At 38.8% G+C, this 20,452-nt stretch overlaps 1 protein-coding gene across 2 annotated transcripts; it reads right to left on the bottom strand.

The window, feature by feature from the left end:
- Positions 1-385: 385 nt before the first annotated feature.
- Positions 386-17,259, bottom strand: USP1 (ubiquitin specific peptidase 1). Of its 2 annotated transcripts, XM_060773634.2 has the most exons (9): positions 16,825-17,259; positions 15,472-15,717; positions 12,682-12,805; positions 11,270-11,365; positions 9,975-10,135; positions 8,805-9,499; positions 7,874-8,038; positions 6,188-6,389; positions 386-1,973 (listed from the first exon to the last, which is right to left on the bottom strand). In XM_060773634.2, exons 2-9 carry the CDS (start codon positions 15,639-15,641, stop codon positions 1,250-1,252), a joined length of 2,337 nt encoding a protein of 778 aa, XP_060629617.2. In that variant the 5' UTR covers positions 15,642-15,717; positions 16,825-17,259; the 3' UTR covers positions 386-1,249. The 2 variants fall into 2 exon arrangements, with proteins under 2 accessions (XP_060629617.2, XP_060629618.2); XM_060773635.2 differs by lacking the exons at positions 15,472-15,717; positions 16,825-17,259 and adding an exon at positions 13,457-13,525.
- Positions 17,260-20,452: the final 3,193 nt, after the last annotated feature.

Here is a 20,452-nt window from a genome sequence, read left to right on the forward strand (position 1 = left end):
GAAATTTAGATAAGATTGAAAAATATCTGGAAAATTACTTCCAACTAGTCTTAAAGAGACCACAATATATGTGTCAGTGCTCTCCATAACCAGGTAAATCTCAATAATCTCAACTGCCTCTCCTTTCAATTGGCATGGGCACCTGGAGATGCCTTACTTCCAACTGTAACAACTACATAGGGGGGAAAAAACTCCTTAAGGGAAGCCAGTCCCAGCCTATTTATTACTTTTGAGATTAATAGCGCTTTTAATTAGTCTGGGAGAGGGCATGGACATCAGAAAAGATGTCAGAACCCTAGTACAATATAGGCTTAATGTGCTAACTCCTGTATATGCAAGGTTTAGGAAATTATATTTGGAAAAATTGTAGTCTTAGAATCCACAATTGTTGGGATAAAGTCAAAGTAAGTTTAATTTAATTATGATTTAAATTATGAAATCAGTTCACCAGACATTGCCAGGGCTATCTAACAGGTTACATGAAAGCAACCTTGATTTTAGAGCCAACAGTTATATGAGTAAGATACTGGAAGAAGCGTCAATTACCAGTGACTCCCTGTATTATATGCAATAAAATGGACACTTTCACCTTCCAATTTCACCTTTTAAATATTTAACTAAACATGTGGTTTATGAAGCATTCCCTAGAAATTCTCTGTACATGTAACTAAAGAACTAAGGCTAGTTTCACAGCCTTGCCTTTAAAAATATACAAATATTAAGTTTCAACATTCCATATAAATAGATATATTAAGCCAAGACACTGCAATGAGGTACACAATACACATCACTATCTTGAAACTGAGGTGGGTATAAAATGCCTTTTCATTGTCTTATTTGAACATCAAAGAAACAGTTGGGTGGTCAGAACAATTTCAGCAAGAGTTTAAGCTTTTCATGCAGACCCAATTCACAGGAAGAAACCAATACTTTTTTTTTTACTACCACTTAAAATGTGGGTACAAATAATTTTATTTAAAAATAGCTAATATACAGGTAGTGATGAAATCAGACCCACTGGTATATGTTACTGTGCTCTTCAGACATTGTTTATTCAACAGGATATATACATGTTTGCATTGCTAGGTTGATTTTATATAGATTCTATCAAGTGAATTATTCACTTTAAAATCACACCATTTTTATAGAGTCAAAGAGACCAATGAATTTAATTCTGTAGCCTCAAATATGTCATATGCTCTTCAGTGCCAATCTGATGCAAAACTATTATTTACAATGTAATACAACCTCAAACTACAATTTTCTTATAAAACAGCAAGTAAGGAGTGGATGTAGATGATGAAATGGGGGATAAAAAGTTAAGAAAGTCCTTTTCCTCTGTAACTTTCACTTCAGAATCATCAAAAAGGAGCCACTTTCCCTCATACTCTTTGAGGCTCTGCATGATGTGAACGGCTTTACTTTCTACTCCATTAGCGGCAGCAGCAGTTTGCTCATCATGTTTAAACTCCACGATTTGTTTAGCATGGCTACATTCAGCACTTTTAGTGTCAATGACCATGTTAGCCATCTTCTCAGAATGGCTTGCTTTGTTAATGGGCAAATCACAGTTGGATTTGCTCTTTTGTCCTCCGAGAAGCCCCACAGCTTCTGTATTCTTTTTGTTTAATCCTTTATTAGGTTGTGCATTTCCACCAACTCTAAAGGAGACCTCACCATCATCATAGTCCTCAGTGACAGCTCTTGCTTCTTGTTCATTCAGTGGCTCTGGGCAAATTTTACCAAGAGCATCAAGGATGAAATCATCCTTGTCTAATTCTAAGCTGTCGATATCTGTAATTTTAACAGAGGCTGTGTAGTGCCCACTGCTGATAGTAATGCCACTGTGCATCACTACGGCAAATAATCCATAGACTTCATTGGCTGGGTTTATGCTCCAGTCATCCAAGGACAGCTTGAGAGGCGTCTGTAAAGGTGTATTTATCTTGGAGAGTCCACCGTAACAGTCAAACCTTTTGGGGGAGAAATGACACACAGTTAAGACAATACACTGCTTCTAGTTTTTTTATTTTAAAATTCAGCTGTCCTATATAGTATGCCACATTCTTAAAAACCCATCTATTTATATTTCAAAAATACATTATATATCCCCCAGCAGTAAAACAGAAACATTAAAATGTAAAGGATTAGACACAAAGAATGTATCCAAACTTGGTCAGATTCTGGCTTTCCCAAATGCTAGATATTATAACTATATGTTAACAAATCCAGTGACTGAGCAACAGCTACTTTTGTTTATATTTATTTATTTATTTGCTATATTTATATACCGCCCTTCTCAGCCCGCAGGCGACTCAAGGCGGTTTACAGTCAACACCAAAAACATAAAATACAATTAAAACAATTAATTCAAATATAAAACCAGATAAAACAATCAATATTAATAAAAACACGTATCGGTTTGAGTCTCATAGTTAAAAGTTATACCCTTTAACTATTACACTAGCAAATATACATTTTGGTGCTTCAACTGTTAAGACTTGTTTCTTGGTAGATTTGACCTGCCGATTCCAAAAAGAGCACCAGTTTCCTCTTATTACCTCTAGTAGTTGAGATACAGAGCATATTCTATATACTAGTTATCATCTGCTCGCTCATAAAGAATCATGATATCTAAGAAACTAGAATTGATACAGTCTATACAATACAAATTTTCTGAATCAATGCCCCCAAATAACCTTAGGAACAGCCTTAAAAACCAAGATACCAAGAATGTTATTGTGATGGGCAGTGTTACATACAGAGGGGCACTTTCCCCACTAGATACGAATGACAAGTTGATGGGAGTTAACACATTTGCAAACCACAATATAATAAATAAGGGTTTCTAGTCTGTTTATAATAGCTACATGTTTGTAATAGGTTTGCAAGATGCCGTTTATTAAACAGATGATGTCCTGTTTTTTAAAAAAACAAACATCTTCCGTATCTTAGACGGTAAAAATGCTCAATTCTCCCACTTAAAAAGGTGAGAGAGGCCTGTAATTGACATCATACGTAGACCTCAACTATGAGAGACAACATGAGAAAACACATCCAGAAAATCACATTGTCTGATTTTTAATGAATTTATTTGCAAATTATGGTGGAAAATAAGTATTTGGTCCTTGACAAAAGTTTGTCTCAATACTTTGTTATATATCCTTTATTGGCAATGACAGAAGACGGACATTTTCCATAAGTTCTCACAAGGTTGGCACACACTGTTGCTGGTATGTTAACCCATTCCTCCACGCTGATCTCCTCAAGAGCAGTGATGTTTTGGGGCTGTCACTGGGCAACACAGACTTTCAACTCCCTCCAAAGGTTTTCTATAGGGTTGAGATCTGGATACTGGCTAGGCCCCTCCAGATTTTGAAATGCTTCTTACGAAACCCCTCCTTCGTTGCCCTGGAGGTGTGCTTGGGATCATTGTCATGCTGAAAGACCTAGCCACATTTCATCTTCAGTGCCCTTGCTGATGGCAGGAGGTTTGCACTCAAAATCTCACGATACATGGCCCCATTCATTCTTTCATGTATACGCATCAGTCACCCTGGTTCCTTTGCAGAGAAACAGCCCCAAAGCATGATGTTGCCATCCCCGTGCTTCACAGTAGTGTTATTTGGATGCAACTCAGCATTCTTTCTCCTCCAAACACAGTGAGTTGTGTTTCTGCCAAACAGTTCTTCTTTGGTTTCATCTGACCATATGACATTCTCCCAATACTCTTCTGGATCATCCAAATGCTCTCTAGCAAACTTCAGTTGGCCCCGGACATGTACTGGCTTAAGCAGGGGCACACGTCTGGCGCTGCAGGATCCGAGTCCCTGGCAGAGTAGTGTTTTACTGATGGTAGCCTTTGTTACGTTGTTTCCAGCTCTCTGCAAGTCATTCACTAGGTTCCCATGGGAGTGTTCTGGGATTTTTGCTCACCGTTCTTGTGATCATTTTGACTCCATGGGGTGAGATCTTGTGTGGAGCCCCAGATCGAGAGAGATTATCAGTGGTATTGTATCGCTTCCATTTTCTAATTATTGCTCCCGCAGTTGATTTTTTCACACCAAGCTGCTTGCCTATTGCAGATTCAGTCTGCCCAGTCTGGTGCAGGGTGACAATTTTGTTTCTGGTGTCCTTTGACAGCTCTTTGGCCTTCACCATAGTGGAGTTTGGAGTGTGACTGCTTGAGGTTGTGGACAGGTGTCAAGTTCAAATAGGTGCCATTACTACAGGTAATGAGTGGAGGACAGAGGAGCCTGTCTGTGAGACCCAGAAATCTTGCTTGCTTGTAGGTGACCAAATACTTATTTTCCACCATAATTTGCAAATATATTTCTTAAAAATCAGACAATGTGATTTTCTGGATATGTTTTCTCATGTTGTCTCTCATAGTTGAGGTCTACGTATGATGTCAATTACAGGCCTCTCTCATCTTTTTAAGTGGGAGAACTTGTACAGTTGGTATCTGACTAAATACTATTTTTCCCCACTGTAGTTGTGAGATGCGTCTCTCTGAGGTCTGTGACTCTCTAGCCTTTAACAGCTGATTACTCTTCTAATTGTGGAGCACCCCTTGTAATCTTTCCACTGGCAGAAGAAGCCAATGTTAGGGAACTACCTGATAGCAGTGCTTGCTATGGTAAATGAAACTGCAGACTGTAGAATCTTGAAATATCTATATCTATATATGGCAGCGGTAATGATAAATGTTGGCAGGGAAAACATTTTGACACTGCTAAAAAGTAGTTTTTTGAGACAGTATAAATCAATGAGACCCTAAAGGTTAATTGGATTAGTGAACCCAGAATGTTTGAAAAAGAGGGAGGAGCAGAAAGAAAGAAAAGCAGAATTCTACACTATATAAATGCTGCAACACTACCTCTAAATGGTGGGAAGAAAAGAATCTAAGTAACGAAAAAATGGTTAAGAAAACCTAGGGATCTCTGATTTTGAGTAACACGTGACTTTATTATTGGAGAGTGATAATTGCAGTAAGACTGAAAGATATTTGAAGATTCATGAAATGTGAACAATGGGATTATTTGCCTCAAAACTATGGATTACTGCATATTTACAATTAAGAATAACATCTGTTTGGAAAAAGAAAGCTTCTCTCTGTCTTTTAAATTCACTTGCACCTCTTCTTGTTACTTGTATTTGTTTTTTTGCTGAAGAATAACCAGTTTTTAACTGTCAACTTGCATGCAAATGCATGGGTTCTTTCAGCATTACTTCACATCCTCAGAATACTATCATCTTTTCATTACCTTAACCACATTTGCCTTTCAGCAGTACTGACTTTAATAGTGATTACAACTGTCCGAACAACTTTATGATGTCCGCTGTTCACCTGTTGAAGAAAATCTTCATCTGTAGGTGAGTGGAATTTAATATTAGCTCCTTTTCTACAAACTGTCATTTATAAGAAAATATCTGACAATGATACATCCAAATTATCTAATTTTCTCAAATTCGGGATTTTTCTTAAGAGATGCATACAGTAATGAAGAATGCACATAATTTACCATTTCAAAGAGTTTCTGCCATGAAGAAAATCTGTAATGGGCTGGCAGTGGGAAATTGCCATGGAAGCTAATACAAAGGTGATCTTTCATTACGTATTTCTCCACGAAGTTTCAAATATGCCTCATTCATTAATGAATGGAAGCAAGGCATTTTAGTTACAGCCTTCCTCACACTCCATTTTCCATTGTGAAAGGAGATACAATATGCTCAGCTCTATTCAACATCAGCTCCTTTTTCAAATTCAAGCTGAAGACAGATGGGCATAGTTCTGATTTTCTTGCTTTAAGCACATTAAGACAGAAGAGGTAAACGTGTTCTGCTGGAAGCACGGTGTTCAATTATATCTCTATTCACGTGCCTTATTTCTATGTTTATGAAACATGCAAAGAGATGCAGAGAGCTCTCTCAACCTCCACAACTGAAGAGTGCCTCTGAAGCAGATCTTTTTTGCTCTTGCATACTTTTTATGCAATATGGAAACCTGGTTTTCCAAGTTCTAAACTGTTCACAAAGGCAGATATGTAACCTAGTTTCCCGCTTCAGAAAATACCACTAATCTGTGGAGAGTTCAGCAGTGCTTTCTATAGTCATCTGTTCACTAAAGAGAACATTTCATTTACAGTGACCAGAACTTTTCATGTAGCTTATTCACCATACTTACTCTAATCCACTAGCAGCAAAGCACTTCAAATGGATTGTTATAACTTCAGGCATTTTATCAAAAAGAAGACTCCGCTCGGCTTCTGTGTAATGATGACAATTTTCACAGAAATATTTATCTTCTCCCACAATCCTCTCCACAGAAGCAAATTGTGAAATTGCCCACTTCAGCGTTTTCACTTCCGTTTTGGGCTCTGGGGAAACTTTAAGAGATATGATTGCTTAACACAATATAGTAAATACATATATTTTAACACATACCTTCTGAAATGCAAAAGACAATTACAATATGGTAAATATTTTAAGAAAACCCTAATATGAAAAGTTGCACTTTAGTCACATTATAACTGAAGCGAGGAAAATTATGTTATAATTCGAGGACACCTAAAAGCCGGATCCAATACTAAACCAACCCTGCTTTACGTGGAAATGGCCCATGGTGCTTCAAGCCTATTCCTGCAATGTATACATCAAGTTCTCAGGTCTCAGTGTAATGCAGCCTTGCCTTTCTGTAGTGTGGAAAGTTTGTTCTTGCTTACAGAGTCTGCTTTGTTGTCTCTTCAAGATACTGAAGAGATTTTCTAGCTTTTAAGAAAAATAGCACTAAGAGTATAAAAATGTTTGAAAGATAAACCACTGTACAGGAATATATGTATAACATCCCCTCCCGGCTATGAAAAGCATCAATCCATCAATAATCCAACTTCCACACAAAAGCATTTTAAGCTAGATTTATATAATGATAATTTCAAAATCATGAAATAGTAATGGTTCAATTCATTCTGTAAACACCTGACTGTGGAATACTATGACCAATTTCAGACACCATACCTGAAGTATGTAGACAAATTGGTTTAGAAGAGCAAGCAAAATGTTAAGAGTTATGGTAAACTAATCATATCAAAAATCCCTGAAGAAACTAGTTATTTTAGCCTGGAGTAGACGGGACAGCATAGAATTCCTCAAATAAAATGAAAAACCATCAAAAGCCTGTCCTTGGCTACCCTAGAAAGCAAGGCAAATGTAATGGGGCTTACATCATGGGATAGAAGATCTTAATTGAACAGTTTAAAAGGTTTCTTAATAGCAATAATGATTCAATGATAGAAACAACTAAAATATGATGAGCTGCCCCATGCTGGGCAGCCATCAGTTGGGGTATTCTGTTTTTGCATTTCCAAAACTGATGAGGGAGTTGAACGCGATAGCCTACAAACCCCCTTCAAACTCTAATTCTTTGACTAAAGTTACATAAAGAACATTTTCTAAGATGGGTTTGATGTAGGCAACAATGCTCTGCATTTTTGTGTTAGTTTGCTTCATTTCTGTAGGATGTCAGTCATGCAGTTAAGAAAGTAGTAATAAAACTATACAAAGGAAGTATATTCATTAATGAACCACAATAGTCAGGGGAAAATATTATGGCAATCTTAGAATCATATAATCCTTAAGTTGAAAGAGACCTCGTGGGCCATCCACCGTTCACAAAAAAAACCCCTCAACATTCTTTCATATTTAAAGCACTGTAAGCTTTCCTATTTTGGAATGGTTTACCAAAACTCTTGACATTTTGGTTGTTCTTCTAAACTTGTTCCAATTCGTCTACGTCTTCTTTAAAACTTTCTAACAGACAGTACTAAGCATGAATCATAGGCATCCTTAAATCCTTTACTGCCATAGTACTTACTTTCAGAATTATCTTCCACTTTGGACAGTTCATCTTTTTGTACTGGTACACTGATATCTTGAAAGTCTTCTCTCCTCTCAGTGAAGCATTCACACTCTAAACATCTTGTTCTCAACACCAACTGACCCTGGAAAAGTCTCTCTACTAAATCAAAGCCAGCTAACTCTGTATCAAAAGAAAAGTATATAACAGGTTACACTGAACTCTCCTTCATAGACAGACTGGGCTCTGAAACATCATGAGTATAACCTAAAAAAAATTGACCAGAAAGTTCTACGAGTAATGAAAGCACCTTAACTATGTTGGAAATCTACTCCAACAAAGTGAGCTAAAATGATCTTTTAACATCTATGGTAGGGACACTCACTCAATTCTTATAGATAAGAATCCCTCTACTATTCCACCCATGCACCAAAAACCCCTATAATTGTGTTCATGAATTTGTTTTCTATTTATACAAAAGTTCAAAACATAAAAAGATCTTAATTTTCCAGTTAAATGCAGATGGTTTGGAAAGATATATATTAATCTGTTCCAAACTGTTCATTTATCAACTCATGTTGTCATTGCAGCCTTGCAGTTTGTCACTGCTCTGCTTGCTTAGGGCAAAGACTCAACACTTGCAATCTGTATATTGTAAAATTGTGTAAGACACAAAGCTTATCAATGTATATGTGCATGATCTGTTTATTTTTCTTCCTTCTATACTTAATAAACTAGAAAATAAGGGTTAACCCCCCATGACTGCAATTAATAAGAACAGTCAAGGAAACCGTTCATGGCTTATTCCTTCTCCTCTAACAGTCAATAATCAATTACAAGCTTTTACTGCTACAACACTTGCTAGTAAATTAGACTGCCCAGGTAAACAGATAAGCAAGCTGATATCACACTCACCGCCCTCTCAAAAAAGTTCTTTATATAATCTAACCTTTCTGAAATGGGTTTTCAGTTCCTTTTTCAGCAGTGCTTTCCTTGGGAGATGATGAATCATAATATTCTTCCGTTGGTTGGTTGCTTTTTTCACACTTGCCTGGAAATTCACAGTTATCAATTTCTTTGATAGGATCTTTCAAACCAAAGTTTGTTGTTAATTTTCCAAGACTACAGAATTTAGACAAAATACTAGGCTGGTTGCTTGAAGATTTTAACCAGTTTAACCTAAGCCTTGATTTTTTATTGCTTGGCTTAGCAATCTCAATGTGTATTTTCATTTCATCAATGGAAGCTTCAGGATGATTATCCCGTTTCTCTTCTAGTGCTTTTCTCTTTGACCGAGTCTGTCTTATATTTTCTTCGACTTCATTTTTCTCCTTGCATACTCTGGATTTTTTCTTTTCATTGCCTCCTTCAATATCACTCTTTCTTTTCACACTTCCTTTACTTTGATCTTCACAGTTCTTTTTCACTTGATCATCAAGCACATGATCATCTTGTTCAAGAATACCATTACTTTCACTATTCTGACTGGATTTTTTTCTCAGTTCAGGTGTGGGTGCTTGCAATGATTTATGTTTAAGTTCCTCCTTTAAGAGCTGGCATGTTCCTTGGATATGACCCAATATACACTGCAAAACTTCTTGGGCATCATGCTGCAAATATCCCTCATACATGGGGTTGAGTTCTCTATAAAATCACAAAACGTAACATAAATCAGCAGCTGACATATCTCAGTCAGTCAAAAATTAGGCATTTTATTTTGGCAAGTTTGAAACAGAGCTACACGCATTTAACAAAATATAGCAGGAAAGCCCCACATAATGTAAACATAGTAATCCACTAACAATGCTCTATCATTGTGTGTATAAAAAGCTTTATATACTGCCTAGTTTTGTCGGATATGTAATTCATTAGACTTGTCTACAATATAAGATGGGCACTAGGAACAATCATGGAACAGTTGAACAAACTACCCTGCATAATTGCCACAGTACCTCATTTTTATGTGACTAGACATAAACAGACATGCTATGAAGATTCTGGGAATTCTACTTAATAACTCAACATCTTTAATAGGAGGTTATCTTCTCATTTCAAAACATTGAGGTTAATAATTTGGTTCAGTTATGGTTAGAAATGCAACTATTTAAAATATGCCTACCTTAGTGTGTTTAGGAGTCTTCTTGGTTGCGTAGCAAGTTCATCTGCGTATTTTTCTGGACTTAAGAGGAAGCTGGCCTGAAGCTGTTCAACTGAAATGATCAGGGAGTGTAAACTGCAGACCAATTCATAGCCTGCAAGAGAATCTTCTTTAATTGTCCCCTGTAAAGTCAGAGAAAATAATTATTTCCTTCTCAAAGTTTACATTTGCCTATTATTTTAGCTAGCTACATACAGTACATAAATCCTTTTCTCACAACATTTATGTTTTTCTTTTCTTTGTTAACATCACCTCAAAGCAGCAAAATCACACTGTGTAAAATGTAGCAAGTAAATGTTTTAATTGTGAGAATTAACAAGATAAAGGCAAAGTTGGTGCTGCCCACCAATAACTACAACCGTTTCCCCACTCAGACATTAAAAAAAGCCAGAAACAGGACTATGGCAGAGAGAATAGAGGCAGTTAGTGTTTCTTTTAGGTTTTCCAGGGATTAACTAAGCTCTCATATTTTGCCAGTTTATTCAGAGGTGGTGATTCTTTAATTAATTTTAGTAAGAGTAAAGGTATAGTACTGACATTGACCTGTGGATGGCAACCCGTTTTTGAGTTGATTTTTAACTAGTTTCTAAACCTATACATGAATAAGGTATACTTTGCTACAACATTCACAACTGTGTTGTTGAAGGCTTTCATGGCTGGAATCATGGGCTTGCTATGAGTTTTTCATGCTGTATGGCCATGTTCCAGTAGTATTCTCTCCTGACGTTTTGCCTGCATCTTTGGCCAGCATCTTCAGTGATCTGGAGATGCCAGCCAAATGTCAGGAAAGAATGCTACTGGAAATGGCCATACAACCCGAAAAACTCACAGCAACCAAGCATTCATAAGAGCCGCCGCAAACTAGCCTCCTGCGGGAGCAAACTGTGCCAGCACGTCCCTGACGTCATGAGACTGTACCTCTCTCTCCGCCCCTTTCTCCGCCTCTTTCTCCGTGCCAGAGTGGTTTTTCCTTTGCTAGGGCAGCATTGCCAGCGTACTCTCGTTGTTGACAGAATTCAACAAAGGAAAAACCACTCTGGCACGGAGAAAGAGGCGGAGAAAGGGGCGGGGAGAGAGGCGGAGTCTCATGACATCAGGGACGTGCTGGCACAGTTTGCTCCCGCAGGAGGCTAATTTGCGACAGGTCTAACTCTTCACCATTTATCTCCTTCCAAAGACAAAACCCATTTATGATGAAATCCACAATACAGTGACCTTTTAAAATTCTAACATTTCTAATATGGATATATCCTCACCTTATCTATTTCATCCTTTAAGCTTTCCTTCTTTTTGGAAATTATGTTGAATAATTGTTTCACTCCAGTTTTAAAGCCAGGGCAAAAATACAGCACCTAAAATAAGGACAAGAATTCTAAGCTGATGGATGACAACGCACATAACATTTCTTTTTAATTATACATGTATGACACATATTGGCTTCACAGTGCCAATTTTGACCAGAGACCTGCATTAAATCTTCTTCTACCCATTGTCAATTGGATCATTCTGAACTAGCTACTATCTCTTACATTATTTATCTATCTTATCTCATCTCATCTCATCTCATCTCACAGGGGGACTATGAAAATAAGAATGTGGTACTTGACAGCTATGACTTTACAATTACTTTTGGGGGTGGAGGGAGAAGAAAATAATCAAAAGAAAGAGGCCATGGGATAACTATCATAACATGCACCTCAATCTATGACTCAATCTTTTAAATAACTTTTGCTCTGGACTGGCAAGTGCAGGGCCAAACAGTATCAATCCAGAGACTGAATTTAGTGCAGATGTCATCTGTTGCTGACTTAAGTAACTGACCAGAGAATGCTTACTAAAGAACTTCAAAGTACATCAATGTATTGGAAATATTTTCACTGGAATTGACTGCCTATTTGTATTTCTACAAATGAGTTAACTGATAAGATGGAGAAGTGGTATTTCAGTTGTAATCGACAAGTAATTACTTTTTTTTAATAGAAATTGAGTTTAGATTACTACTTTTATTAATTTTGCATAATAGCATGCTCAGAATTTCATTTTGAAACAAAAAGAACTAGTTCCCCTATTTTTTCTTATTAAAAATGGCATTAAAGAGTTAAATATGTTATAAAACCCCCAAGGAAGAGATGTGCTTTAGGAAGACATATGCCTTGCCAAATTACTTTGTAGCAAGTTTCATTATATTGTGATTTGCTTGTAGTTCTCATGTTCATAGTCTTGCTGTTTTTTATTGTCTCCTGCGTTCATAGTGTTACTGTTGTTTTACCCTGTGCTTCTCTGATTTTATTGTGCACCATTGTAAACAGAACTGGAAAAGCTGATTGAAAAGAATGGGCAAAATCAGCAGTTTCAAATTCCACTGATTACAGTGAAGTTAAGCAATACTTTCACTAAACCAAGACACCCCATTAGGTTAAGCACAAAATCAATTTATGATACAGTGGTTGATAGCAGGGCATAATGATGGAAAAGAGAACTTCCAAAACATCAAACTAGCCAACTAAAGAGAAATAGCTAGTGTCACTGATCTTTCCAAATGTCAGAAGTGACCTAGTCCACATATAACTTCCCCCAATCTCATCAATAATCTGTGCCATCCAGGAATCTTAAGATACGTAGAACAGAAACATTTAACTTTAATGTTTTAATTCTTTTATGAATTTACCTGGAGTATACTGTTCAGATAGCAAGTGTTGCCAAGATTGTTCAAGCCCACAAAAGGTAGCATGATGTCTTTCTTCTCACAGCAAACAGGTGAAAGTGGCTGTGCTGTAGGAACTATCTGCTCACTATTATGCAAAGAAGAATGATAATTTCTTTATTTGTATAAGACATTACATATTTTCTGACAGACCAATCCTATATCTGTTCACTAGAACATACATTGATTTCAGTAAGATTTAGTCCAGCTATGAATGGTAACAGGATGCAATCTAAATTAAATCACACCTAAATTTTAGATATAAATGTCCCATACTAAAACACTGGAATGACTTTTTAGCCATTCTTTAGCTATAAAGCTATTAATTAATGGAACTGGATGTGTAGCAAGTAAGGCCTTTACCCCAGGCAGGGAACTTCTATCCATCTCATGTTAATTCCAGCTGATAGCAATTCTCTTCCAGATTCTGCCCACTCTTTCAACACTACAATTAGGAGATGAAACCCATTCTTTCCTCAAGCTACTGCTACAACAAGAAACATCTCTCTCTCTCTTATTGCACAGGGAAGAACTTTGGGAGATTCTTACCTGTGCATTAACAAGAGAAAGAGATAGAAACTGTCTTGATGTAGTACTAGCAAGAAGACTAAAAAGAGGAAGTAACTGATGTCCTTTCATTAGCATACAAATCAGCCAGTTTGAAGGATTTGCTCCTTCAAGTATTAACAGAATCCTTTTAGTGTGCCATCCTAATTAGAAGAAATAGTATAAGGCCCACCCAGTATGTAAAGGGGTTCCTCCTGCTCCATTTCTCGGCAACACTCAATGCCTCCTTTTCTTTGCCTCTCTAGACAGAGAAAAAGTCTTGATTACCATCTAAAGGATAAATATCAGGAAAGGGGAGAGTGATTGTTTTAATGGATCATCACAAGACAGTTCTGATGTCATACACCTTGCTGAGATGTTTTACAGGCAGCTATCAATGGGACCAACCCAATTTCTCACTCCTGCTCTACATAACCAGTATTTCTTTTGTGTGTGCAGAGACTGTATAAGCAGCTAAAAAGTGTGCAAAGATAAAATCTCAGAATTCTTGAAATGCATCCTCAAAAACTTTCCACAAAATGTAAACTTATAATAAAAACTCATTCTTAGGACACTGGTCTAATCCTTTTCCTATGAAAATGGGACTCAGAATAAAAATCTAACCATAGATAAAGTGTTAATCCCTATTTATTTCCAAGACGAGACAGGGCCTTCTCAGTGATTGCCCCCTGGCTATGAAACTCCTTTCCTAGCAATATTAAATCAGCCCCCTTCCTCCTGTCCTTCAGAAGGATGGTGAAGACCTGGCTATGGTACCAAGCCTTTGGGACAATACAATGAGGCAATAACAGAATGGTGTCCTGGGATGGTTTTTAAGCAACTGATTTTAAAGTGGATATAAGTGATTTTAATGTTTGTGTATATTTATGGTTTTATGTCCTGGCACTGAATGTTTGCCGTATATACAGGGTTAGTCAAAATGCATAGGCCAATAAGCCATTTAATTGAATGGCTTATTGGCCTATGCATTTTGACTAACCCTGTATGTTGTGCTCCGCCCTGAGTCCCCTGCGGGGTGAGAAGGGAGGAATATAAATGTTTCAAATAAATAAATAAATAGTGTAGATTTAAAATTACTTGATGTTCATCTACTCAAAAGCAAATCCTACTGTATGCACAGGAGCATCCTCCCAGGAAAGTCACATGGGATTGCTACTTAATTCCTTTCCATTGAAAATCTGTTTTAAAGGTCTAAACAAACTGGATAATGCTTACCCTGACCATAGTTAGTGTACAATATGTCAACTACATTAAAAATAAAATTATGGGCACTAAAATAAGGTACCCCTCACAGGCATCACGTGAGTTATAATCCATATAGGACAATGTATTGTTGAAGGTTTTCATGGCCAGAATCACTGGGTTGCTGTGAGTTTTCTGGGCTGTATGGCCATGTTCCAGAAGCATTCTCTCCTGCCCTGTTGCCCACATCTATGGCAGGCACCCTCAGAGGTTGTGAGGTCTTTTGGAAACTAGGTAAGTGTGAATGTTGCAACTGGCCACCTTAATTAGCACTGAACAACTTGCAGCTTCAAAGGGTGGCTGCTTCTTTCCTGGGGAAATCCTTTGTTGGGAGAGTTTTAGAGTTTTTTAAATACTGGTAGCCAGATTTAGCCCAACAAAGGACCAGCTAACGCAGGCATCCTCAAACTGCGGCCCTTCAGCTGTTTGTGCCTTCAAATCCCAGAATTTCTGGCAATTGAACAAGCTCATTGGGGCTTCTAGGAAGAAATTGCCAACATAACGCCTGCTATGCTGGCAAGAGTCATGACAAAAGCCAGAAATCAGTTTACTCAGTGCATGGAGAATGGGGGATGTCACCTACCTAATTTGATATCCAAAACTACGTAAAACAAAACTTTAGGTATGCGCCTACATTATAAAAAAAATTAAAAATTCTGATTCATACAATGGGTTTTATTAAGTTTTGAAAAAAGGAAGTTATGGTGCCTCACCCTGTACATTCTATTAAAAGTTAAATAAGACAGTGCTCAAGTAATGATAACTATATTCCTATCTATATTGCTGTGTTTTAATTTACCATTCATTGTCCATATAATAATTATCAGTACAGTATATACACACATATAGTAAATACAAAATTGGAAGATGCACAAAAAAAAAACACCTTCAAAGTTCTGGTGATATTGCAAGGAACCACTAAAAAAAACCCCACAAAACTCTTACATTTCAGAACACTCAGATTCTGAAGTCTTTTGCTCATTTCCTGGCGGCTCTGCAAAATCCAGCGCTCTTTTGGTTTCCCTTTTCTGAAAAAACTTCAGCGACAGCCTGCCTTTTTTCGTCGGGCTGCCTCTGGGAAGTCCATTACTGTCACTGGGCAACAGGCCGGGCATGGTCCCCTCGCCAGAAGGTGGAGGGAGGCAAGCAGGCAGGCAGGCAGGCGGGAGAGGGAGCAGGCGGCAGCTATGCCTGTGAAAGCATATAAGACAGACGTGACCACGTTGAGCTTTGCTTCCCCGTCTCCACAAGTGGCAGCAATGTATTGTGACGGCACAACTCCAGGAGTAAACCAGAGCAGGCAAAGCTGTTGAACTTTGCGCGGGTGTTGATCCTGGCGCTTTAAATAAGTCATATTTTTGAGATGGCTAGGAAGCTTGGCACGGCTTGGATTGGTTTAAAGTCCTGCGACGTTTATTCTGGGGGTGCAACACAAGTGAAAACACGAGTTTCAAACGTCGACAGTGAGTACAGTCGCAGGCTTTCATGGCCGGAATCACTGGGTTGCTGTAAGTTTTCCGGGCTGTACAGACCCCTCATCCTCTAAGGATGCTTGCCATAGATGTGGGCGAAACGTCAGGAGAAAATGCTTCTAGAACATGGCCATACAGCCCGAAAAACTCACAGCAATCCTGAGTATTTTTAATTGAAGCGTTTGAGAAAGCGGCGTTAACTTTTAGCGACCTTTACCCTCTTCCCCATTGAGTATTATTATTACAATCCCGTCGATATGGAGACCCGCCGTTCCCTTTCGATTTAAAGGCACCTTCCACCTTAAAAATTTCATGTCGATTGAAGGGAAAAGGAGATAAATAAAGCAGAACTGAAACACGACTGAGGCCCCTTCTACACTGGGCATTTAATGCGGCTCGATACTCGTGAAGGCCACCCAAACTCCTACTAAAGGAAGCCCTTTATGTGCATCAGTGCTCTGTGGTCGCCATCCGGGCCTCAAACAGACTTATTTATTTACTATATTTAAATTATTTACTTCCTACGAAATCACTTTCTTCCCACACCGGTTCGAAACCGCATTAAATGGCCAGTATAGAAAAAAAGAAATGAAGAGAAAGAGGGTGGATTTCGAATAGAGCCGAAGGAGATGGGTTTTTTAAAGCTTTCAGCTCATTATTATAATTATGCTGTTTCTTTAAAAAGCTCCTTCCGAGTGTAATCGAGCAATGGAAGGGCTTGGCCTCCACCCTCCTCGGCTCGCAGCTCCCCTCAGGCGCGGGGGAACTTTCCTCGGCACTTCCGAGCGACAAAGGCGGGAAAGCGGCGGCGCCGGCGCCTCCTCACCCGCTACATCCTCCGGGGCAGGCTCGGCGTCCCAGCGGGGAGGAAACGAGCAGGCCTCCCTCTCTCCCTCCGCTTCTGGCCTCCTCCTCGGGAGCCCCCTTCTCGCCGCCTCAACGGGGAAACTTGGCGCGTTTCGCTCCCCGCCAGGGCCCCTCCTCCCCTCAGACCGACTTTCTCGCGCCCGATGACTCAGAGCCGTCCACGATGCTGCCTGATTTGTTTGTCGATAAAAAACTTTCCACTCAACACGCAGATAAGTTCCCATCCTCTCGTCCACTCCACACGCTTATGAGTATGTTGTTTCCTCTGAGGATTTGTCCCGTAACCGGGAGGGTACGCTTCTCGCCAGTCAGTTCAAATCAGGCGAATGGCAGAGGCAGCTAAATAAGGGTCCTCGCAAAACGCGCGCGTGCGGCTATAGAGGCCTGGCTGGAAGGCTCAAAGCCGGCGATGTTTAGGAGGGGGCGGGGAGTAGTGCGCAGCTAAAGAAAATAGAAATAATGCCGCTGTGGCCACGCCTCCTTTTGAGGTTTCGACCAATCGCTGCTTTCTTGTGGTATAATGAAGGAAGGCAGAAGAGCGCAAAGCCATGTTGAAATGGAGGCGTTATAACGGCCGCGAGGAGGGGGCGGGGCTTAGCGACAGAGGGAGGAAGGACCGCTCGCTCGCTGCAGCGCTTCAAGCGGCCTCAAGGGGGCGCGCAATGTATACAGCTTCCCTTTGGCGTTGTGATTGTTGCTTGCCTTCGAATCGACCCCATACCATTGAACCCGGGCAGATTTGTTTTTTGTCGTGTCAGGAGTGACTTGAGAAACTGCAAGCCGCTTCTAGTGTGAGAGAATTGGCCGTCTGCAAGGACGTTGGCCTTGCTTTCATCTGAGGCTGAGGCTTGCCTAAGGTCACCCAGTAGGTTTCCTTGGCAGAGCCAGGATTTGAATGCTTGTACAAGGATATTAAAAACTAGCGGTACCCGCCACGTGTTGCTGTGGCCGACCTCCCCTCCCTGTATAAGATAATAATTGAAATAAAGAAAGGAAAAACCAAAAACAACATCCTCAAGGAGGTCTGGGAAGAAGATTGAGGGATAAAAGTAAATGAAACAGTGGCAACAATAATGGAGAAAATTACTGTAAGTTAATATGGAAATGGTACCCAACACCAGTAAGAATAGCAAATATAAATAAAAACTAACAAAAAAATTGCTGGAGAGGATGCCAAGAATCAGGAACATATATACATATGTGGTGGCAAGGTAAATAATTTGGGGGGGGGGGGAAATATTTAGAAAAATAGAAGATATAATGATCATTAAAATAGAAAGAAGTCCTAGTACAGCTTTATTATCATTATATAATAATAAACAATTGAAAAAAGAAGATAAAGATGTGATAACAAAACTTATTAACAATAGCAAGATTGCTTATAGCATTTATTTATTTATTTATTTACTTTGCTTATATAATGCTGTTCTCAGCCCGGGGGCGACTCACAGCGGTGTACAACATAGAAAGAACAAGGTTCAAAATTCAAGACACAATCTAAAGTATCAATCTAGCAATAACCAAAAACATCATCATCAAAACATCAACAATATCAATAATACAAAAAGCCATTCACGTCTCATCGTTTAAACCACAATCCAGTATCATTTTCCGTTGTTCCATTCCTGTCGTCATTACCAATTATTGCACTTATAGCAAGGAATTGGAAAAGAGAAATAAATATACAAATAGAGGAGTGGTACAAGGAAGTATGGAAATTGGCAATAAATAATAAGCTGACATGTATATTAAAATTTATAAAAGAGGTATATGGAAACAAAGTGATTTTGATTATGTATGGAGAAAATTTATTGAAAAAGGATTAAAAAAGAAAGAAGGAAAGTTATCTCCACAAGAAGAACTGAAATTTTGGACAGATGATAAGTAAAAGCCATGGCTTGGGGCGGGGGGAGGGGAGCAAAGTGGTGAGGGATAGATAATATGTATAAGCAGAAAAATAACACTAGATGCCAAAATTTAAAGAATGGTAGATTGTATTGAATAATATGTATCTGCTGTAAAATAAACAATGCATAACAAATGTATTGAACTAAGATAAAATAATAATAAAAATATATTAAAAATGAATGATTGACAACTGGAAAATAGAGGGAGAAACCGTGGAGGCCGTGACAGACTTTGTATTTCTAGGTGCAAAGATTACTGCAGATGCAGACTGTAGCCAGGAAATCAGAAGACGCTTACTTCTTGGGAGGAGAGCAATGTCCAGTCTCGATAAAATAGTGAAGAGTAGAGACATCAGACTGGCAACAAAGATCCGCCTAGTCAAAGCCATGGTATTCCCTGTAGTCACCTACGGATGTGAGAGCTGGACCTTAGGGAAGGCTGAGCGAAGGAAGATCGATGCTTTTGAGCTGTGGTGTTGGAGGAAAGTGCTGAGAGTCCCTTGGACTGCGAGAAGATCCAACCAGTCCATCCTCCAGGAAATAAAGCCCGACTGCTCACTGGAGGGAAAGATACTAGAGACAAAGTTGAAGTACTTTGGCCACATCATGAGGAGACAGGAAAGCCTAGAGAAGACAATTATGCTGGGGAAAGTGGAAGGCAAAAGGAAGAGGGGCCGACCAAGGGCAAGATGGATGGATGGCATCCTTGAAGTGACTGGACTGACCTTGAGGGAGCTGGGGGTGGTAACGGCCGACAGGGAGCTCTGGCGTAGGCTGGTCCATGAGGTCACGAAGAGTCGGAGACGACTGAACGAATGAACAACAACAACATTGTCTGTATATTTCTTCATTTCTTATTTAGTGTACTCAAGCATTATAGATAAGACTGGCATAACACCCGAAGAAGGTATAACGAAGCAAGGGAAACAACTCGGGAGACCTTGTTGTGTTTGTGTTCCTGGCGTTATGAGTTAATGAAGCATCTCCTTTAATAGAGAAGCCATTACTTTTGGAAGCTGAAGTGTTGCTGTTACCGGCGTTTCGAGTTAATGAAGAATCTACTTTAATACAGAAGTCGTCATTTTGGAAGCTGAATTTTTTTTACTACCACTGGTATTGGACTCAAGACCTTTTGCAAATCCAGGACTTATTATTTATTTATTTACGACATTTATATGCCGCCCTTCTCCCCCGAAGGGGACTCAGAGTGCTTACAAGATATATATGTATACATACAATATATTATATTATTAGCATAGTACGATATCAGTATTATGTATTGCTATATTGTACTATACCATTATATTGTAATATTATTCGTAATATTACATGTAATATAAAATACATAATTATATTATTATTAGTAGTATTATATTGTATTACATTTTAATATAAATATTATATGTATATACAATGCATTATATTATGTTATATTATTAGCATAGAACAGGAGACAAGGTGGAACTGTCCCCTGGCCCCCTCTCTCTTCACTCTGGCCCAGAACGGCAGTTGGTGCTGGGGGGTGGGGTCCCCAACTGATGACTGGTTGTTTCTGTATGCTTTCCTTTATGTCTGTTACTTATTTCATGAATAGTATATCCTTAGTTGAATTATAATATGAGAATTGTACTATTACTACTGTGAATTTTGAAGTCTTTTCGACATAGTAATACAGCATGA

Source organism: Anolis sagrei, chromosome 4 (genome assembly GCF_037176765.1).
Source record: "Anolis sagrei isolate rAnoSag1 chromosome 4, rAnoSag1.mat, whole genome shotgun sequence".
Taxonomy (NCBI): domain Eukaryota; kingdom Metazoa; phylum Chordata; class Lepidosauria; order Squamata; family Dactyloidae; genus Anolis; species Anolis sagrei.